Source organism: Balaenoptera acutorostrata, chromosome 18 (genome assembly GCF_949987535.1).
Source record: "Balaenoptera acutorostrata chromosome 18, mBalAcu1.1, whole genome shotgun sequence".
Classification (NCBI taxonomy): domain Eukaryota; kingdom Metazoa; phylum Chordata; class Mammalia; order Artiodactyla; family Balaenopteridae; genus Balaenoptera; species Balaenoptera acutorostrata.
This window is the reverse complement of record NC_080081.1, coordinates 59,288,088-59,310,915: the sequence shown is the minus strand read 5'-3', so window position 1 is coordinate 59,310,915 and position 22,828 is coordinate 59,288,088. Positions and strand designations below refer to the sequence as shown.

At 43.4% G+C, this 22,828-nt stretch overlaps 1 protein-coding gene and 2 non-coding genes across 3 annotated transcripts; all 3 read left to right on the top strand.

Moving 5' to 3' along the window:
• Positions 1-13,686: 13,686 nt before the first annotated feature.
• On the top strand, positions 13,687-17,800 carry TPT1 (tumor protein, translationally-controlled 1). The gene is made up of 6 exons (XM_057533162.1): positions 13,687-13,845; positions 14,112-14,185; positions 14,716-14,906; positions 15,310-15,415; positions 16,216-16,332; positions 17,585-17,800. The coding sequence occupies exons 1-6, from the start codon at positions 13,818-13,820 to the stop codon at positions 17,585-17,587; spliced, it is 519 nt and encodes a 172-aa protein (XP_057389145.1). The 5' UTR covers positions 13,687-13,817; the 3' UTR covers positions 17,588-17,800.
• On the top strand, positions 17,390-17,517 carry LOC114238485 (small nucleolar RNA SNORA31). Its single transcript, XR_003623832.1, has one exon. It is a non-coding gene; the product is annotated as a small nucleolar RNA SNORA31 (small nucleolar RNA).
• Positions 17,801-18,598: 798 nt separating the features above from the next.
• Positions 18,599-18,729, top strand: LOC114238486 (small nucleolar RNA SNORA31). The gene has a single exon (XR_003623833.2). It is a non-coding gene; the product is annotated as a small nucleolar RNA SNORA31 (small nucleolar RNA).
• The last annotated feature ends 4,099 nt before the right edge of the window (positions 18,730-22,828 follow it).

The following is a 22,828-nucleotide window of genomic DNA, read 5'->3' as shown; positions in this document are numbered from 1 at the left end:
ACAAAAACCATATGAATAACCCATTACTACATGTACTGATTTACTGTAGGGATATTTACTGATGAGGACTCATGGGAGAAATGCCTTGTGTGTCTCATTATTGGACGCTTTAAAAAAAAAGGTTTGTCCTAGAAAAAATGATTTTTTAAATACAAAAACAATGGTGGAAGGACTTCCCTGGTGGTGCAGTGGTTAAGAATCTGCCTGCCAATGCAGGGGACACAGGCTCGAGCCCTGGTCCGGGAAGATCCCACATGCCACAGAGCAACTAAGTCCGTGCGTCACAACTACTGAGCCTGCGCTCTAGAGCCCACGAGCCACAACTACTGAGCCCACATGCCACAACTAACGAAGCCAGCGCGCCTAGAGCCCATGCTCCACAACAAGAGAAGCCACCTCAACGAAGAGTAGCCCCCACTTGCCGCAACTAGAGAAAGCCCGTGAGCAGCAAGGAAGACCCAACACAGCCAAAAAAAAGATAAATAAATAATTAATTTTTAAAAATGATGGTGGATCTTATAACTAATTAGATTCTCCCTCCATCCTGTTTTTGGTTGCTAAAAGCTCCTGACCAAATTTTGAGGCCACCTCTGATGACTGTGCAGGGCTTGATGGCTGACACTAGGTTTGATAGCATACTTATTACCCCCCGCTTCCTCTTGCTGTCTTGCTCTCATTTTCGGTTTGCACTTATTGCCTCATTCTTTTTTTTTTTTTGCCTCATTCATTTTTAAAGATGCTGTGTGCTACATAGAACTCTACAAGCTGCTACTGGTAATTTTTCAAGCAGGGCAAAGTGTAAGGAAAAGAAATGAATCTACTCTCCAAGTTATATTATCTCTAATTCCCACGCCAGTGTGCTCTTGGCTTGAAAGAATGGAAAGCCAGAGGTAAGCTATCTTCCTCCTGCAGTGTGTTGACAAGCCTCCACCCACCCCTCCCTCACTGCTCCCTAATAAGTACTTGCTGCCGTTTTTTGTTTTTTAATTTATTTATGTTTGGCTGTGTTGGGTCTTCGTTGCTGCGCACGGGCTTTCTCTAGTTGCGGCGAGTGGGGGCTGCTCTTCTTTGTGATGCATGGGCTTATTGCGGTGGCTTCTCTTGTTGCGGAGCATGGGCTCTAGGTGCGCGGGCTTCAGTAGTTGTGGCACGCGGGCTCAGTAGTTGTGGCGCACGGACTTAGTTGCTCCGCGGCATGTGGGATCTTCCTGGAGCAGGGATCGAACCCATGTCCCCTGCATTGGCAGGCGGATTCTTAACCACTGCGCCACCAGGGAAGCCCCTTGTTGCTGTTTTTTTGCAAAGTAATTTATGGGTCAATTTTTTGGATCAAAATCAGGCTAGCACATGCACATACGCACGCACCCACACTCACACACACACGCTCTATGCTTATTAAGTGATCTGAAAACGCACTGCCTCCCGCTGCACAATTCAGGAATAGAGAGCCCTTAGCTCTTCTAGGTACATATGCTTCTTATTTCTGTAATGCATTTTCGCCATACATTGTCTATAAATAATATAAGTATTTCCCCCATACCTTAAATAAATAATACAAATGTATTATTATGTTTGGTATCTAGGAGACAAAGAATGCTTTAGAAATTAAATGTGAAACTATATGTGAAAACATCCTTGTGATACATTACAATCCAAGCATCACCATGAGCACCAAAGCTCCCCTTAACCATGCTTTTCCTCCACCCCGATGCCTCCCAAAGTTAGCCACTGTTATCAGTTTGCTGCATATCCTCCTGGACTGTCATCTACACTTTTGCAAATACATGCACGTATCTATACCAATGTGCTGGGTATATTATGTGCGTCTGTGTGTTAAATGTGCATTCTGCTGCACATGTCCTGCTCTTCTACCGCTTGCATTTTTCCCTGAACAGTATGTCTTAGAGCACTTTTCCTGCTTCAAGGGAAGAGCTCTTTTCTAGGTTAACTTATCCAAATAGCCTCCTCTAGCCACTAGCTGCTGTTCTTCCATCTTTATCTTTTGTCAATGGCACTGCCAAGAACCTAAATTGCAGGTCATAAAGGGATTCAGAAAAGCTGATTACACAAATGTGACTACCTCATAGCGTTGCTGCGCTGGAATATAAGACTAAACCTATATTAGTTACTATTATTAGTCTTGATCTGAGATCCATTCTTTGACCAATCATTGACTGTCTGTCTACACTGTTCCAGGCACTGGGGATACATCCGTGAGCAAAAGGGGCAAGCTCTATCGCTCTGGTGTCCTGAGGGCAGGCAGAAGATAAAAACCAAGGAAAAGAAATAGTATGTTGGTTGTTGATAAGTGCTACAGAGAAAAATTAGAGAGAAAAGAAGAATGGGGATTTCCAAGAGGAGATCAGAGATTACAATTTTAAACATGGTGGACTTTGGAAGGCCTGTGGAGAAGGTGACAATCTCAGCCCAATTGTACCTTTAATTTGTGTAGACAGTTAGTTAGTAGCTTCTTTTTCAGCGAGAGAGAAAAAGAGTTAAGTGAGGCATTTTCAGCAATCTCTTTCTCATCATTCAGCCCTCCCAAGGTTGGCTCACCCTCCAAAACTTGACTGTTGAGCAATTCTCTTCTGAGGGGTCAGGATGATCATACTCCGTCAGCCCGCAGACAGCAAGCTCCAAAACCACTTAGCTGTTTTCTCCTTCTGGCTTCCTTTATCAGGCACTTGTACTTTGAAAAGATATCAAGTTGCTTCTCTCTTTTTTTTTTTAGTACTTTATTTATTCATTTATTTATTTATTTATTTATGGCTGTGTTGGGTCTTCGTTTCTGTGCGAGGGCTTTCTCTAGTTGTGGCAAGTGGGGGCCACTCTTCATCACGGTGCGCGGGCCTCTCACCATCGCGGCCTCTCTTGTTGCGGAGCACAGGCTCCAGACGCGCAGGCTCAGCAATTGTGGCTCACGGGCCCAGTCGCTCCGCGGCATGCGGGATCTTCCCAGACCAGGGCTCGAACCCGTGTCCCCTGCATTGGCAGGCAGACTCCCAACCACTGCGCCACCAGGGAAGCCCCTCAAGTTGCTTCTCTTGACCATTATTTTGAAAAACTCTTATTAAAATGCCTTAAGACAGAGATTCTCAGCCTTGGCTGCATTACCTGGAGAGCTTTACAAAATTCTGATGCCTGTGTCCCACTCACAGAGAACCTAATTTCACTGATCTGGAGAATGGCCTGGGCATTGGGATTTTTAAAAAGTTTTCCAAGTGATTCTTTTTTTAAAAAATTAATTTATTTATGTATTTATTTATTTATATTTATTTTTGGCTGCGTTGGGTCTTTGTTGCTGCCCAGGCTTTTTCTAGCTGCGGTGAGTGGGGGCTACTTTTCATTGCGGTGCATGGCCTTCTCACTGCGGCGGCTTCTCTCGTTGCGGAGCATGGGCTCTAGGCGCACGGGCTTCAGTAGTTGTGGCACTCGGGCTCAGTAGTTGTGGCTCGCGGGCTCTAGAGCGCAGGCTCAGTAGTTGTGGTGCATGGGCTTAGCTGCTCCACGACATGTGTGTGGGATCTTCCAGGACCAGGGCTCGCATTCGTGTCCCCTTCATTGGCAGGCAGATTCTTAACCACTGCGCCACCAGGGAAGTCCCCCAAGTGATTCTAATGTACAGCCAAGGGTGAGAACCACTGTTTCACAGGCCACTGGCTCTAGTGTTTAACAAATGACCACAGGTTTCCAATTGAAGGCCACTTCAGCCAGAAACTAAGACTGAGATGTCCTATAATCAGGCAGTTGCTACTACTACTAATTATTCCTTAATTCCCTGTACATTACTTCACATTTTTGCAAAGTGCTTTCCAATATATTATCTTTTTTTGAAGTATGTATCACTGTCTTTAATAATGTCCTCAAAAAGACACTGGAGTGCTGCACTGGTAATGGTTATTGTGGAAATTACTTGGCTGAAGTGTTAATTCATCCCAAAAGAATTTGTTTTCTTCCAATTTTATTGAGATATAATTGGCATACAGCACTGTATAAGTTTAAGGAGTATGGCATAATGATTTGACCCACAGACCTCATGAAATGATTGCCACAGTAAGTTTAATGAACATCCATTATCTCATACGATAGAAAATAAAATTTAAAAAAAGATATTTTTTTCTTATGATGAGAACTCTTATGACTTACTCTCTTAACTTTCATATATAACATACAGCAGTGTTCATTATATTAATCCTGCTGTACATTACATCCCTATTTATCTTATAACTGGAAGTTTGTACCTTTTGACCACCTTCATCCAATTCCCCCCCACCCCCAACCCCCAGCTCTGGTAACCACAAATCTGATCTCTTTTTCTATGAGTTTGTTTGTTTGCTTGCTGAAGTATAATTGACCTACAACACTATGTGAGTTTCTGGTGCACAACATAGTAGTTTGATATTTCAATACATTTCAAAATGATCACCACACAGAAGAATTTCTTGAGCAGCTACCATGTGCTTCATTGCACTCTAGAGTCATAAAGACGACAATTAGGTTTCACACCTTTCTTGAGAGTAAATAAATCAGCAAGAGTAAGTAAACTGTTCTGGGTTTTGTGAGCTGTTCTAGCCAATGACTGAACCCAAGGAGCGGCTCATGGGAACCTCCAATTTGTAGCCAAGTTGCACAGAAGCTGTGGGTAACTTGGGGCCCTACCACTTGCAACTGGCATCTGAAGGGGGGTGCATCTGAGTCTTGTGGTACTGAGCCCTTAACTTGTGGGATCCAGGTAGTTAGTGTCAGAATTGAACGGAACCGTAGGACATCCTGCTGGTGTTGGAGAATTGGTTGGTATGGGAAAAAACTGACACATCTGGTGTCCGAAGTATTGTATATAAGGGTAAAGGAAAACACAGTGTGTTTTCCCCTAGACACCTTCACAGAATTGTGACGAGAAAGACTACTTGGAAGTATATTTCCTCATCAACATAGAACTACTTGTTACAAATCTAATTCTCGTCATTTTGGGACAGTTTTTGAGAATGGTGTCAACTTCTATACCTATACTAAAGGATATACAATATAGGGTAGGACAAAAATGGGCCAATAGAAAATTATATATTCATGGTCATATATATTTCTATAAATATGTTTATATTGTATATATAATTTATGTAGAGGAATATACATGATATATTTATTTTATTTTTATAATATTTCTATTTTACATTACATACATTTATAGTTTTATATAATATATATTTCAGGTTACATATTTTAAATATATTTATATTATATTAACATAATATATATTCCTACATACATTTCTATAATTTTAGTTCTTGGACTTTTGAATACATTTTTACATATCTGATATTTCAAATAGCATTAAATTGCTCTAAAAGCAGTTATAAATTACTATGCCTTAGTGTGCCCTATGAGCTCTAAAGAAAAAATTAATTTCTTTTCATTGTTAACATTCCAGTGACCCCAGCTAAGGCAGCCTTGAAAAATTACTGTTGCCATGCCGACAGCTTAATGAAGAGGTCTACTATTGTTTTCTTCTTTGGATTTTCACTTTTTTTTCATTGCTGCCCTTCTCCTAATACAAGTGTTGGGTTAATTCATTCTAAAAAGCTTGAATTCTGGTGTCAGAATTCAGAGTATCTAGCCATATTCAAGCATTTATTCATTTGTTTATTCAACCAAAAGGACCCCATTGGGAGCCAGAAGTCCATAAAGCTGGATCCCTCCCCTCTGCTATCCACTGGCTGTTTGTCCTTGGGCAAATCACTCGTCCTATCTGTGCCAAGTATAAAAATGCCAAGAGGGGCTTCCCTGGTGGCGCAGTGGTTGAGAATCTGCCTGCTAATGCAGGGGACACGGGTTCGAGCCCTGGTCTGGGAAGATCCCACATGCCACGGAGCAGCTGGGCCCGTGAGCCACAATTGCTGAGCCTGCGCGTCTGGAGCCTGTGCCCCGCGACGGGAGGGGCCGCGATAGAGAAAGGCCCGCGCACCGCGATGAAGAGCGGTCCCCGCACCGCGATGAAGAGTGGCCCCCGCTTGCCGCAACTGGAGAAAGCCCTCGCACGAACCGAAGACCCAACACAGCCAAAAATAAATAAATAAATAAATAAATAAATAAATAAGAAAATCCTTAAAAAAAAAAAAAAAAAAAATGCCAAGAAACCCAAACTACAAAGTTTTTTAAAAGATCCAAAGCAAAAATGAGAAAAATAAGGACAACGTAATGAATTTTTCACAGAATTAAGTGTATTCAATTTAGAGGATTACCCATTACTTAGAGACTATGCCCTTTGATTCATGAAATGGCAATTGTAGACCACAGTCGTGGTTATACTTTTAATGGCTTTATTGGCAAACTTATATGGAGGCTCAAATTTCTTGGAAATTTTTTTTTTTTGGCTGTGCTGTGCAGCTTGTGGGATCTTAGTTCTCTGACCAGGGACTGAACCCGGGCCATGGCAGAGAAAGTGCCGAGTCCTGGCACTGGAGCGCCAGGGAATCCCTTGGAAATGTTATTGGTACATAAACTCCCAAAGTTTGGGAAGCACTGCACTATAATATTTTAATTTAATTATAAAAGTAACACATATACATGTTAAAGATTCAAAGAGTACTACTGGGTATAAAATTAAAAATAAAACTCGAACTCTTCTCCACATTAACCCCAATCACAATCCCCATAGTAATCACTATTAATACTTTACTATGAAACACCTGAAAAATTTTATACACATGCAAAGAGATATATATTCTTTTCCTAAAAGGGATACCGATACTATTTATACTACGCTGTAACTTGCTTTGTTCTCATAATGAGGATTTCACTACCTTCAGGCCCTTTATTTCAAAATCCTAAATTTTCTTTGATATCCTAAAATGGTATTGGGTTCCTACTGTGTGCTGAATTCCATGACTATTATGGGGGGGGGGGATGGGCAGGCGGGCAGGATGCACCAGGAAAGGAGAGGTCATGTAATGAAAAGAGGAGTAAGCCGGCCAACAAGTTAGTGATCTGGAAGGGAGACAGCAGTAAGTATGGAAATAACTCTACTATTTGTTTATTCATTTGTTCATTCATTCATTCATTCATGATGACAAAGTACTTATACATCCAATGGTAATTCTGTGACGCAAGATGCAGAAACTGAGGGAAAAGTCAGCCACTATTTCATAGCCATTGAATTTTCCTCTGACTTAATTCTGTGCTCTTTCTCCTCCCGTATGCCACAGGACACAGAAGTGCCAATATGGCCATGGTTGAGACTGCTCATTCTTCCAACTCCCTATCCATTTTCCAACCAGCATAAAGAATATATTTCCTAGCCACGCTTGGAGCTGAGGGCTCTGTGATTAGGTTCTGGAAATAAGATAAAAGAAGTGAGTGATATGTGCAACTGCTGGGTCAGGCCCCAAAGGGGAGGAGTAGACCCTCCGATTTCTGCTTATTCCTTTCTTACTGGAATGTGGATATGGATGATGTGGTTACCTGAAGGGGGTATTGGTGGGGAGGGGGGATGGACCTCTGGAAGGAGATAAAGGAGGATAAAGTAGACTTCAATTTTATCTGTAATTTTTTTAAAAAAATTTATTTTTGGCTGTGTTAGGTCTTCGTTGCTGCGCGCAGGCCTTCTCTAGTTGTGGAGAACGGGGGCTACTCTTCGTTGCGGTGCGCGGGCTTCTTATTGCGGTGGCTTTTCTTGTTGTGGAGCACGGGCTCTAGGAGCACGGGCTTCAGTAGTTGTGGCACGCGGGCTCAGTAGTTGTGGCTTGTGGGCTCTAGAGCACGGGCTCAGTAGTTGTGGCACACGGGCTTAGTTGCTCTGCGGCATGTGGGATCTTCCCGGATAAGGGATTGAACCCATGTGCCCTGCATTGGCAGGTGGATTCTTAACCAATGTGCCACCAGGGAAGCCCTGTAATATTTTTATTAAAAAAAAAAAAAACTTTAAGCAAATATGAAAAAATGTTAGCAGTTATTTATTGTGGTTGGTGGGTACCTGAATATATATTTTAAAAAATTTTTTGTGCATCTCTGTGTTTCCCAATTTTTGGATGTATAATTTAAAAATAAATTATAGTACATTCATCAGTTGGAATATTTATAATAATTTTAGATGGCATTTTAGATGAAGAGCTACTGATATGGGAAAATATTCATAATAAATGAAAAATACTTGAACAATTTTCTGATAGACCTAAGAGAGATTTAGAATGGGAAAGCTGGAGTTACCTACCCAGCTCACTGATTAGCCTAATAATCTTTTACTAGAGATATTCAAAAATTCAGTCTAAAAGTAATTAAAAGTAGTCCCAAAGAAGAGATCTTTGAAGTGGGACAATTTTTATTTTAACTTTTATTTGTTTATTTATATTTTGGCCACGCTGCACAGCATGCGGGATCTTAGTTCCCTGACCAGGGATTGAACCTTTGCCCCCTGCATTGGAAGGGCAGAGTCTTAACCACTGGACCGCCAGGGAAGTCCCCCAACCAAGAGATCTTTGAACTGGCTTGTTCATAGAACTCTTCTCTTAGAGCAAGCCTAAAACAAAACAGACCAATGCCCTACAGTCTTATGATGGAGAAGTTGCTTTAACATCAGCAGGATCCCACACACCCCCTTTTTATAAATCTACAAACTGAGAATATTAAGACTTCAATACTAGTTATCGGTGGCTTCTTCTATGGTTTATAAATACTCTATAATGTGTATTATTATTTTTATAATCAGAAAAACATCCTATTTTTCAAAGCTAAAAGAAATATTCAAACATCTGAAAACATCTTAGATTCTAGTGATCACTTTACATTCATCAAAAACACCAATGGAAGTTACATTAGTTATGTTGCTTGGTTTCACTTAAGAGGATAGGAGCCTGTACTCTGAGCTAGGCCTAGATGTTGCTAGGAGCTGGCCTTGGTATTCTCCTGTTGAGCATAAACAATCTCACAGAACATAAGGCCACAAGAACCTTGTCCAAAAGGGCAACAGAGTCAAAAATAAGTGTTCACTGAATCTTGGGGCGCATTCCACTAAAAGTGAACATTTGATGCTGCCAAGAAATAGATTTGAAGAGAAAATGTGCCTAAATCAATGATTTCAAACCTCTTGGGCCTAGAGCCACATGAATAAATACATCTTACATTGAGATCCAGTGCATATATACACGTATAAATCTAAGACAAAAGTTTCATGAAATAATACTCATCTTTACCACATGTGAGTCTATGTTCTTTTTTATCCTATTTCATTTTTAATAAAGTTAGTCACTATTCACTAAATTCTCAGTTTGAAAAGCACTGTGATACCAGGTTTTGGATATACAGTATGCTAAATCCAATTAATCAACTGAGTTGGAATTAGACTTAATCTAATTAAGAGAAATGAAGAAAACATCATCTCTTCCAATCATTGATCAATAATTATTAAGTCAGGCCCTGTTCTGGTTCCTGGGGTTCAGCAGTTAACAAAGTGACATCCCTCACCTCGTAGAGCTTACATTACAGAGCTCTGCTGCCCAGTAAAGTTACTAGCCACGGATACCTAAATTTAAATTAATTAAAGTGAAATAGAAATAAACATTCAGCTCTATAGTCACACTAGCCACAGTTCAAGTGCACATAGCCACTTGTGGCCTAGTGGCTACGGTGTTGGACAGAGCAGATATAGAACATTTCCTCGTCACATAAAGTTCTTTTGGACAGCTCCACTCTAAAGTAAAGAACCTTGCCTTGTAACTTGACTAAAGCAATGATTTGTTAGCAGAGTATGAAGACTAGGAAAAAAGAGCAATAAGAATTCATTAACACAACTCCAAAGGAAGGGGTTCAGACCACACACCAAGAACAGTCCAGCTTGGCTGGTTCATTCCTAATCACCTTCTGTCACAACCATATGCTGCATTCCAACCCCCTCCGCTTAATTCCTTATTGATCAAATCACATTTTCTGAAACATAACTACTTTCTACACTACACCTAACCAGTGAGGAATTTCTCATCCTAAATTAACAGTATTCTGGTTGGCAAATCAATGTTATGAGCTTGAACCTGACCCCCAGTGAGCAAAGTGAACACTTCTAGGCTGAGAACCAGACCCTTTGCACTGTGGGTACAACAGGGGCTTCTAGCTGCCTATATTCATCCCTAGTAATAAAATCCTGATTTTATTACTAGGGTGGTAATGAGCCTATCTCAATGAGCAAGCAGACTACAGTTTGCTGCCGTCCTTGTAATTGCTCAGTGGGGCTTCTAGAATAGCTCTTTAGAAGGAAACACGCAGAGAGAATGCACCCCTATGGTCCTTCCCCTCTTCTGGCTGTCTGCAAGATGGATGTGATGGCTGGAATTCCAGCATCTATTACAGATCACACGGATGATGGAGAAGAAAGGAAGATCCTGGGTCTGCGATGCCCATGAAGCCACCATGGCTTCATAGCTTCCGTCTGACTGCATCCCCCGCATCAATGAAAAAACGCTGCCCGCCATATCAGTAAACAAAGGATGTTGCAGCCATCAAGCCACTACACACCTTGGCCGGTGAGCCTGGAGGGAACTCAGGATGGAGACAAATGGGCTGCCGCTGCCAAGCCCTCAGTCACTGCAGCCCTCCACCCCCGCTCCCCCTCCCCAGTGATACACCCTGAGGAGACTCAGGATGAGAAAGCAGAGGATACTGAGGATACTGGCCCCAGAGGGCTGAGGAGCATATCAAAGGAATGATTTCAGTGAGCCCAGACTCTTGCATCTTCCCATACATAGAAAAACGCTATATTCCTTAACTTGAGATCCATGGCTTCTTTAATTAACAGAAATCTACCCGGGTCTTTGTTGCAAAACCTCCTTATATCCTGGCTCCTCCCCTACGTCTTTGGAGCAGTCCCTCAGAGCTGTCTGAGAGGCTGTGTCCCAGGCTTAAGTCCTCAGTTTTGTTCGCCAAATAAAACCTAATTCTCAACTATTAGGTGGTGCATTTTTTTTTCAGTCGACACCCTTGAATTTCTTTTTATAAGGGAGAATAAACTCTTATGTGTTTAAGCTATGTAGTCAATCCCTAACTGATAAAATGGTGAGCCCTCCTGAGCTGCTTTTCTCGTGTGAGGGCTTGTGTGTGAAGAGACCAGAAGACATTGTCTTTGAAATCTCTTTAATTGTAAGAGATACCAAGTCATATTCAGCCGTAAAATCTAGGACAATCTTAGATTTTGTTAGAAATCACTGACTGTAAGGAAAGAAATGTAATAAAAATATTCAAATGATTCCTAAGTAAAAGCCAATCAGCCTGGATAAAAGCCAAATCCTTGCAATTTTGTCAGTGGCTTGCAAGCAGTGACTATTTTTCCCTCAACTATTGGTATCACTGGTGTTCTAAGTAGACATTTTCAAGGTACAGCACAGATTTTCTAGACCACAAGATGGAGTTTACGAAATACCCTGAAATTTAAATCAGATTTTCCTAAGATTTTATTTTTAGGATGTCTAGTCACAGAATTATCGTGAGCTATCAAATATGAACCTGAGACAGAAATCTTTTAAGGACGCAAGTTGAATTCTTTCAGGGATCCACTATGAGTGTTGTGATTAAATAGAAGAATGTCTTTAGTACAGTATCTATCAACTAAATCCTCCAAATACTTCCAAATAACAGAGGGTTAATGGAATAGTTTCAGGAAGATTTTGAAAACTATTAAAATTTGGGGAGAATTATGCACCCAAATTCAACTAATATTTACTGATAACCTATTGAGGATGCTAGGAATTTTTTCGTTATCTTATTTAACTCCCCAAAACCCTTTTAACTCACAAAAAATCCATTTTATACTTAGGCTTAGGGAGGCTGACTTTCCCAAGGTCACAGGACTAGGACCAGATAAAGCCAAGATTTCAGCCTAGGGTGCTTTGATTCTAACTTCAGTACTCTTTTTCACTGTGGCTATCTTATAAAACTTGAAAAAAAGAAGTTTTTAACAACATAAAACTGGAGAGGAGTCAAGGGAATAATGTTTGACGGTACTGCATGGGTGATGGGAAGATTTCTGAATAATTTGAAAATGTTAAAGTTGAGGAACATAATTGAATTGTGATATGCCTGGTATAATAATGTTCCATTCACACATCCCAGAAATAAGAGGTTTGAGCCATCCTTAGTCGACCATCTCTCAGAAGACGTCCATTTGTTTTCAGATCCCCTTCATCCCATTTTTAGCTTCCTTTCAGTAATCCGGTGACTCCTGGGGTGTCCAGTACAGCCCCACACCCCATCTACCAGGGAGGATCCCGTTTCCCTGCTCTTTTTCATTTTGACTTCTCCATCAATCTCAACTCACTGTCTTGTGCCCTGCTCTTTCACAAGGGTTGCTCTCTCTTATTGTGTGGAATGCTTTATTGTTGGATCTGGGGGAAACTGTTAATGTGTTGTAATTGCCTGTTTTTGATTTAGTAGAATGAAATTTTCTGTGCGGGTAGGACTGGATTTAACTTGTTCACAATTGGGACCTCTGTGCAAAACCCAGTGCTAGGGACACAGTAGAGCACAAATATAGTTGTGGAACGGAACAAGCTCTCCGGTTTCATACTGGCATATATCTTTGCCTTTAAACCAAAGACGTGACTAAACTAGGCTTTTTTTTTTTTTTAAACCGAGTAATTGGGTCTGAAGTCCGAATAAAATTTCGGCCGGTGGGAAGCTCTTTCCTTTTATATTTAACCCTCTAGCGCCTGGGTTATAATTTCGACTTCACCTTAAAGTGACAACATACCCTTTTTTCAAACAAAGGACCTAATTCTAAACCAAGTGCAAAACAGAAACATAAAGATTTTATAGCTGTCTTAGGAACCGCGAACTTCCAAATAAGGGGACCAAACTGAGAGATAGGAAACCTGCGCAAATTCCCTTGACACCTTCCTTCCTCTTCCAAGTCCCTTCCCACAGACTCTACGCCCCCCACGATTATTCCCAGGGGGCAGGCGGGACGACCTGGATCCCACAACTCGGACTCTGCTCTGCCCCACAAAGGCGTCAGAAAACTCGAGGTGGGGCAGCCCTGGGGGCAAACGCTGAGAAGTTCTCCGAGGCCCTCGGAGATCACAGAGGCTTATCGTAAGCCCAGTCCCCTGACCTCGTCCTCGTGGACAGCCTCGCGGTCTCCCAAGACCTCGAGGGGACCTTCCGTAAATGCAAAGTTCTTTACAACAGCTGTCACTTTTGCTCCCAGAAAGGGTGGGAGCTTGCGCTGGGCGAAGCCTGGGGCGGAAACTTGAAGAGACTTCATCTAAGCCTCACCCACGCCCAGCACCTTCTAGGGCCACCCTGAAGTGTCTGGAGGGGCAGGACCCCAGGCGCCGCTTCCACCACTCAGGGCCCGGGAGCCCCTTCCTCCTCCCTCCGTCGCGCGCTCCTCCCCCTCCATGCCCCCTCTCCAAGCTCTCAGGCATTTTCCCTCTGCCCCCTCCTCTCCCCTCCCCGCCTCCTCTCCCCTCCCCTCCCCGCCTCCTCTCCCCTCCCCTCCCCGCCTCCTCTCCCTCGGCCGCCCCGCGATCCCAGAGGAACGCGCGGCATTGTATCCCGGGGCCAAGTCCCCGGATGCTCGCCTGTCCTCCCCTCGGCCCGCGCAGTGGCCCTGCCCACCGCGCGGCTCTGCGTGCCACGTCACCGCTTGCGGCGCTTCCGGAGGCGCAGCGGGAGATGACGTAGGGGGACGTGCTCGCTATATGAGGTTGGGGAGCGGCAGAGTCGGCCTTTTCCGCCCGCTCCCCCCTCCCCCCGAGCGCCGCTCCGGCAGCACCGCGCTCGCTCTGAGCTCCGTGCTCCTAAGCCAGTGCCACCGTTGTCTCCCTCCAGTCGCCATCATGATCATCTACCGGGACCTCATCAGCCGTGAGTCGGGACTGCATTGCCCCTAACGCCGCGCACAGGGGGCGGGGGTGTGGGTGGGGGCGGGGAGGCGGCCGCCGTCGCCGTGTCGTGGGCCTGGGGGACGCCGGCGCCTTCCTGGGAGCGAGGAGGGTCGGTGCTTGGGGCGCGCGTCGGGGTTTCGAGCGCCCGGGGAGGGGCGGGGGCCGCGTGCGGCCGGCCGGCGCGGGAAATGGCGCCCGCTCGGGCCTCGGGCGTACCGTGACCGGCGGGTATATGTCCCCGAACAGATGATGAGATGTTCTCCGACATCTACAAGATCCGGGAGGTCGCGGACGGGCTGTGTCTGGAGGTGGAGGGGAAGGTGAGTCGGCCGGGTCGCGGCGCGGGGCCGGGTAGGCTCGGGTTTCCGCCGCTCCCCCGCCCGGGGTTGTGCAATCCTCGCCGTTGCCTCCTGGCGGAGGAGACGCTCTTTCCGGGCTCGGGTTTTTCTAGAAAAGTGGAGGCGGAGCTGATCCTGGAAATAGGTTCGCCGCTTCGGCGCCCATCCTCCTCCCAGGCGGTCCCGGACAGGTTGTCTCCGGTTTGGGAGCCCCAAGTCCTTCAACGTTTGCCCTATCTCTACTTGCTCATCAACCCGACAGCCCACGCAAAACTTCCACTGGGTTGTAAATGACCCCCTTTTCGTTCCGGTCAACAAAGAATTGTTGAGCTGAGGTGTTTCGGGAAACGGATTTTAGAATTTTTTTCCCCCATAATGTGTTCATGGTATTCGACAAGAACTCAATGTTTGGTGGAAGGACGACGGGTACACGAGTTGCCAGCATAAATTTTTTGGATGCGTTTATGGTAAAGTCGAGGATGTGTTGGCAACTAAACTTTTTCTTAATGCAGATGGTCAGTAGGACAGAGGGTAACATTGATGACTCGCTCATTGGTGGAAATGCCTCCGCTGAAGGCCCCGAGGGCGAAGGTACCGAAGGCACAGTAGTCACTGGTGTGGATATTGTCATGAACCATCACTTGCAGGAAACCAGCTTCACAAAAGAAGCCTACAAGAAGTACATCAAAGATTACATGAAGTCGTAAGTGATACCAGCACACCCCAGTCGAGGTCTGAAAATCCTATAGAATTTAGGGGTTGGCTTAACTGAGATTTTTAGCGGCAGGCTTGCTTGTCAGAGGTCTTTTTATTAATGAGCTCAGAAGGGTGGTTGTTTTTCTATAAGTAAATTAATGTGAGCATACTGGAGCATGTGGTTTGGTTTTACCTTTTGAGAATAGTACTGTGGAGATAAGCTGACATGAAATTCCAAGTTAGAAACAGTCTTGTTGATTACAACATCCCTCCTGTGAACTAGTAATTTTCTTGATTGCGTGCGCCACGTTATTTTGCTCAGTGACAGCTGGTTTCAGTTTGTAATTTTTACTTAATGAAAATATACTTTGCTCAGAACTGAATAACCTATCGATAAAATGTTGTTTTAGAATCAAAGGGAAGCTTGAAGAACAGAGACCAGAAAGAGTAAAACCTTTTATGACAGGGGCTGCAGAACAAATCAAGCATATCCTTGCTAATTTCAAAAACTATCAGGTAAATAACTTAAATATTTGGACCGAAGGATTGTACAATTTTAACTGAGCAAAAAATGAGTTGCTTGATGAATCTCTGATGTAATTAAGCTGTGGTTATTTTCTCGGTCTTTTGAACAGTTTAAATACTTCATAGATTCAACTCCAGTAGTCTAGGCTGTAGGAAGTAGCTTTCTCTGCTCCCAAGCATGTTTCCAGATCTTGCCTTCTGGTTCCAGAATCTTATCTGTACTCAGATAACATTTCCCAGTTCTTTCTCTTGAATTGCTTGTTAACTCCCAAGTGGTCTTCCAGTTTTCTCTTTCCAATTTCAATGTGTCTTGTTGCCACTGAAGCTCTTTCTGATCTGAGCTTGTCCTGTTGAGAAACTTCAGTGACTTTCGTTTACCCCTAAGAAAAAAAACGAACACAACCTGGCTCTTTAATTTTCCGGTTTTCATACATCCTCTGGCCATAAGATAGCTTCTCATGTGATATCCTCTCGTTGCTAGCTTTATGTTCCCTGTGCTTGACTATGTAAAAAGCCTTGTTTGTAGGGTTTGGAAATGGATGTGTGGGGCTGAGTAAGTTTCCTGAAAGCCTAGTGTCCCTGGATTGCTCTGTACTTTTATTTGGTTATTATTAGTACTTTGAGTGAACTGAAGTTTGATTAGTGAGCATTTTTTCTCCTAGGCATCAGAGCCGTTAGTTGCTGAAATCCCTTGATTTAAATAGCGGTGTTCTGAATCATCCTTTGATTTATTGTTTTGATACAGCACATCCGTGCGTAATCTAATTCTGAGTATTTGTTTGCTTCCTAAGTTCTTTATTGGTGAAAACATGAATCCAGATGGCATGGTTGCTCTGCTGGACTACCGTGAGGATGGTGTGACCCCGTATATGATTTTCTTTAAGGATGGTCTAGAAATGGAAAAATGTGTAAGTATAAAGAAGTGGGTTGAATCATTAATGTAAAAATGGATATATCCTAGGCATAATCCTTGTTTTGCCACTAGGATAGTTAGAATGGATCCTACAATAGTCTTTTATTTATTTATTTATTTATTTATTTATTTATTTATTTATTTATTTTGGCTATGTTGGGTCTTCGTTTCTGTGCGAGGGCTTCCTCTAGTTGTGGCAAGCGGGGGCCACTCTTCATAGCGGTGCGCGGGCCTCTCGCTATCGCGGCCTCTCTTGTTGCGGAGCACAGGCTCCAGACGCGCAGGCTCAGTAGTTGTGGCTCACGGGCCCAGCTGTTCCGCGGCATGTGGGATCTTCCCAGACCAGGGCTCGAACCCGTGTCCCCTGCATTGGCAGGCAGATTCTCAACCACTGCGCCACCAGGGAAGCCCCTACAATAGTCTTTTAAACTGAAGCTCTAGGTCTTATTTTTCTTAGGGGCCTAAAGAGGGTGTTTTACATGTAAAAGATTTTTATGGTACAGAAAGGCTTAGAGTCTTTATCTGCAGAAAACTTATAGGTGACATTACAAAGCATAGCTTAAATACTGAGCAGCTCTAGAGATCAGAGATAACACCCTATATGTTGATCTTCCCCATAGAAATGGCTTGTTGAAATCAGACTGCCTTTCTCTTCCTATTTTGCTGCACATATACATGAGTATTAAAACCTTTTTGTAAAGAAACCGTTCACCCTTATTTACTGATAATTGGCAGCTGGTCGTGAAAGCCTTGATGTTACTAGCTTTTAGTAAATACAGTTTAGAGTTGGCTGCTGATCCGATATGCCAAATGCTTTACTAAAATTAAATGAATGTCTGCTATGCAAGGAATTGCTAGAGGCGGTACAGAAATGAAGGCATTCATTATCCTAGCTTTCAGGGGCTTCTATGTAAATTAGGAGTAAGATAAATTTAAGGCTACACTAAACAGGATTGGGGCAGCAATGAACAAAAATGTCTAAACGGATTCAAAGAATGTGTGAGGCTTTTGTTAGAACGAAGTGAGTGGAACTTTCTCAGAATGAGACATTTCTGCATCCACTGATAGACCTTGAACAATCCGCGGTTGTTCTTTTGGTTTGCACTAGGATGCAAAAGAAAAATCCCTGCGCTTTCTGTCTGTCTTTGTGGCAGCCCAGATTGAATAGGGGAATACATTTGCAGCCTGGAAGTGTTGAATATTTTCATATTGGAAAGGTGTTGATGGGGTCTTCCTTGTTTTCACAGTAACAGATTTGGCTGTTTGGATCTGTCACCTGCTCGTCATAACTGGCTGGCTGCTGCTGTTCATCCACACAACACCAGGACTTAGACAAATGGGACTGATGGCATCTTGAGCTCTTCGTTTTGATGTTGATTTGTTTGGAGCGGAGGCATTGATTTGAGGAAAAAAAAAAAACATGTCATGTAGGTTGTCTAAAAATAAAATGCATTTAAACTCAATTGAGAGAATGCCTCTTAGTTTAATATGTAATATCTAAATCCATCCTGTGTAGCCTTCCTGGAGAAGCTAGAGCCTGGTTGTAGACCACCACTAGAAAGCATAAGACCATCTTCAGATAACTTCTGCAATGAAAACCACTTCCGGGACTTGGAATATAAACAAGAATCAACAGTAATTGGTTGAAATAAAGGGAAAGACCATGCTCATAGCAGTGCCAACATTTGAAGTGGATGTCTTACACATTTCATCACCTACAAATGGAAGTAGTTAACTCTGGAAGAAATTACCAAAAGAATAAAACGAGACTTAACACAGTTGGAAGCAAAGTATTGTCTCAGCTTATTTACAAAGCAAGTAGAGCCAAGTTCTAGAGAAATCTAGACGTCTCCTGGAATACTTGTGTCAAACTTCTTGGAACAGGGTTGGCAAACTGGCTTGTCCTACCACCTGTTTTTGTGTGACTAAGGTGGTTACATTTTTAAGTGGTTCAAAATAGCTTCTGGGATGTGAAAAAATACAAAATCTAAGTTTGTGTCTAGTTTTATTGGAACACTGCCATGCCCATCTGTTTATGTATTGACTGGCTCTGACACTGCAAGAGCAGAGATTAGTGACAGATCTAAGGGCCTGCAAGCCCTAATACAACCATTGTGGCCCTTTACAGGAAAGGTTTGCTGGCCCGTTTTAAAGATGAAATTACAGATGGAGTGTGGGATAGTTGGTGGGCAGAGGAAAAGCAGGTGCTAGTCAAATTGTATCTGAAAAAAGGCTGTGGGTATCAGAAGAAGGATATGAAAATGCATCTATCTGACATGCCTGGAGCAGTTACTCTCTGCTAAGGTTTCCAGCACAGATGCAAGAAAAAAGTGTCCTTGCGCTTCCTGTCTGTCTGATTGTGGCAGTCCAGATTGAATGGGGGAATACAGGGAAAAAATCGCAATTCACAAATAACTGTGAACAGTGAAAGCCTCCATGATTCCAAAGAAGAATTCATAAGAGTTTACAAGAGAAGTACTGGAAAATTATTCCCCTACACCCTTGCCTTCTGATTTCACTTTTAAAAGCATAAGGGTTAAGTCTAAAGGCAAGCCAGTGATTCTTTTATGTGAACCCAGGGTGCAGCCAGTGACTTCAAGAGACCGTAGTGTGGTTCAGAGCCTAAGACAAATGCTAATCAGGTTGGTAGTGCCCCCTGGTGACTGGTGAAAGTATACCCAAATACTGGAAACTGCAGTCATGCTGAGGGTGGTTTTGAGCACCAGTGATCTAGGAGGCCACTTGCCTGCCTCTGAAACATACTATCGGAAGAGAATTTTCAGGCAGCGGTCAGTGCTGTGAAGGTGAGGATAATCTGGTAGTGGGAGAAGTCTTGAGGTAATGTAAGCTGCACCCTGATTTAGTGAGCTCACATGGAAAAGACTGGAAGAACAGGAATAGCAATGCAGAGGCCTTATGTAGGAAGCAAGTTCAGGTAGTTGCCTAAGAATGCTTATTTTGGATCTTTTTCTAGTTAACTCCAAGTTAGAGCCAGGTTAAGATATTTTGTGCAAGAATAACAGGTGGTGAGTACTTTGTGCATATCAGAAGGCATGTGTTTGTATCACTGCTGCCTAGTTTGAAACAGGTACGTTCCTAGTGGACTTGAAGCTCTGGGCTACATGTATGTAAAACAGTAGATGGAGAAAGGACTCTTACAGTATTGTCTAGGAAGGCTTTTGTAATGTGCTAACTTGAATAGGAAGCTGAAAGCAAGGAAGGAGGTTATGTGGATATCTGGGGGCAGAGCATTACAGGCAAAAGAGCAAATGTAGTGTCTGAAGTAGTGTGGTTGACATGTTCAGGGGAAAAGGTGGCCAGTATGCTGGACCCAAGATGGCAAGAGGAAGAGCTGAGGGAAGTACACAGGAAAAGAGGAAACCAGATCAGGCAGGGAAGCCACCAGAGGGCTTCTGAACAGAAGGGTGACATGGCGTGCCCTAAAAGGTCATTTTGGCTGTTGGGTAACAGTGTAAAAGCAAAGAGAACAATGGTGTATAATATTTTTAGGTGAGAGATGATAGTGGCTTAGTCTAGGGTGATACTTGAGGTGGTTGGAAATTAGAGAACAGGACTTGCTGATGTGTTGAATGAGGTGAAAGAATGGATTTAAGGGTGATGCCAAGTGTTTTGTCCTGAGCATCTGGAAGAAAGGAGTCAACACAGACGGGGAAGACTGAGGATAGGAAATCAAGAGTTCAGTTTTGGATAGGCTAAATTGAGATGCTGACTCTTGACTGAAGTGAACTAAGTAAGCAGTCAGGAGGAGAATTAGAGAATTTAAGAGATACAGGTTTCCCCAGCATCTGAAAGAACCTTCCTGTGAAACCTTTCTTAAGCTGAAATGGTATAAAGCAAAGAAGCAATTACCTTAGGACACATCTTGCTAATGGATACACAAAAGAAGCTGAGATAAGCACAGATGCTCACAGACACAGCTCAGAGCTATGGTAGCTTGATACAGATGCTGAGTGTAGTTCTGGGGAAGCTGCTTGGGGTGCACGCTGCCTCTGAGGCGTCACTGCAAAAGAAATGCTGAATGCCGTTTTCAATTTTCACCCTTTTTTTGTAAAAGGGAAAATTCTCTTCGGATTTCTTTTGATTAGCGGGATCAAGTACTAGTGTAGCTAGGCCTTCTGTAAAAGCGAAGTGGTGTAAAGTGAAGAATATCTGCTGGGAAGATAATGCATGACATCTGAAGCTAGAACAGTGAGGTCACCTAGGCAGGATGGACTCAGCCCTCCAACATAGATTGGTCAGTGTGATGAACCCACAGAGTGATTTAAGAGGGAACTGCCCCTGAGGTAGGAAAACCAAGGGAGAGGCCTGGAGGTCAAGTGGACAGCATTTTAGGAAGGAGCAAGCAAGTCCACAGGGTTACCTGCTGTAAACGGGTCAAGTAAGATGAGCACTGAGAATGGTAGACTTGACAGGTGTTTGGTCTGAATTGCAGGAAAGAAAGCCTGATTAAGATCGGCTCAAGAGAACAGCAAACTCACAGGCAGCATATTGCCCATGAAATGTCATGATGCAAGAAGTACGTGTTTTTATTACATGTGCATCTGCTTAAGCAATAGTTGTGTAAATGACTCATTTGAACCATTAGACATTTTTCTTAAAATCTAATCAGATCACTAGTAAATAGTGCATGGACAGTAAATTGCATCTGAACTGCAGGGTTTATCCAATAACTCTACAAACTATACTGGTAAAGTTGCAAGAAGAGCAGCAGAAACCTCAACCAACTTGAAAAAGTCCTGACAACAAAGCCTCCTTGTAAAGTTCCGAGCATCTGTGTGTGCATGTGCTTGGGGCTGTGACCTGGGCTAGCAGCCAGGATACTCTCAGTAAAATGGAATTTAAGCCAGGGGACTTGAACTAATAGAGACCACATCTTAGTTACTGGTGACTTGCACTTAGCAGGTCATACTATACAACTCTTAATTCTGTGGTAAAAGTCTGGCTAACGACCCCCTCATGGGCCACAAAACATTCCTGCAAAAGCTCATTTTGCAGCAATTGGTGAGTGTTTCCAGAGACTTTGTCCATAAGAACTGAGGGCCCAACTTGCTGGTTTTTGGGTAGATTATGGTCCTCTGGGGCTGTGGACCATACTTAAAAATCACTTAATTGAAAAAGTTTTCTTTTGATACTGCATAAAAAAGTGAGCTACTTCTTTGGATATTTGGTTCTTTTGTTAACATTTAATACTGCGTTATTCCAAAGGAAAAGTCCTTGACTGAAATACTTTAACATACACAAGTAAAGGATGCTCTACACCTTTCATTGAATTAAGTTTTTTTTTTTTTTTCTTTTGGCTGTGAATTTAAAGATCTTAAAGGAGGGACTTACCCTGGCAGTCCAGTGGTTAAGACTCCGCGCTCCCACTGCAGTGGACGCGGGTTCGATCCCTGGTCTAGGAACTCAGATCCCACAGGACGCGCAGCATGGCCAAAAAAAAAAAAAAAAAAAAAATCTAAAGGAAAAGCACTCCTGTGTGTCTCCTTTACACTCAGTACTCCACTCCTGGTCACCAAATGTGTGTAGGTTATTCCCCTCACCAAGCAGTCCTGCAACGCCACCTGGGTGTCCTACCATTCAGCTCAGTTCTGACACTCTCTACCTGGAGAGATACTTTGCACCACTCAGCAAGTGGGATCTTAGTTCCCCCACCAGGAATCGAGCCCGTGCCCCCTGCATTGGAAGCACGGAGTCTGGATCACCAGGGAAGTCCCTCTAAAGTCGGCTGTTATGACAGCCATCTGAAATAGGATAGGTTCTTTAAACTTAAGAGTTTGCAGATAAAGTTAAAAATGATAATAATGCTGCTAGTTTATATTTATCCCACTGAAGTCCTCCAAGTCCATCCCTTAGTTCAGCGGCGGTACGTTGGACTGCATGCTTGTTGGCTGTCCAAAGCAGATTTCCACTACTGTGCGGGCATGTTTTCAACTACCAGCACGTTCCAGTTTGTTTGAGAGCTTGTCCATTGCGGATTTGTGCTACTATACGTGGTTTCGTACATGTAAGATTTCTCCTTACGCTGAGCCCTGAGAGCCTCAAGTGGATGTGGTTTTTGCAGGAGTCCACACAATTCAGTGAGAAAATTGCCAACTCTGAGCCTGGGTGGGGATTCTTTCCAAAGTAATTGCTTGCTCAATGATTCCCTCAATGACTGACCTCCCCCCTCCCACTCCAGGATACACTTGACATCTGCTTTCGTTTATAAATGCACGGTGCTCTTTTCTGAGTTTTGAGGTAGAGTGGGGAGCAGGAGACTGGGGGACGGGGTGGGGAAGACCATATGCAGTGCTTTTGCCTGTGTGAGTCACCATTTAGGAGAAATGAGAATTCAAACACTAGGTGACTCACTTGAGGGGTTCTCTGGGAGAGGACACAGATCACAATTGCCAGTCAAAAGATAACAGTATTGGGCTTCCCTGGTGGCGCAGTGGTTGAGAATCTGCCTGCCAATGCAGGGGACACGGGTT

What these genes read in the sequence shown, in the direction of transcription:
- TPT1 (XM_057533162.1), top strand. Translation starts at nt 13,818, where the DNA reads ATGATCATCTACCGGGACCTCATCAGCC. An exon ending in ATCAAAGATTACATGAAGTC is followed by an intron (nt 14,907 to 15,309) that starts GTAAGTGATACC and finishes ATGTTGTTTTAG; the next exon opens with AATCAAAGGGAAGCTTGAAG. An exon ending in CTAATTTCAAAAACTATCAG is followed by an intron (nt 15,416 to 16,215) that starts GTAAATAACTTA and finishes TTGCTTCCTAAG; the next exon opens with TTCTTTATTGGTGAAAACAT.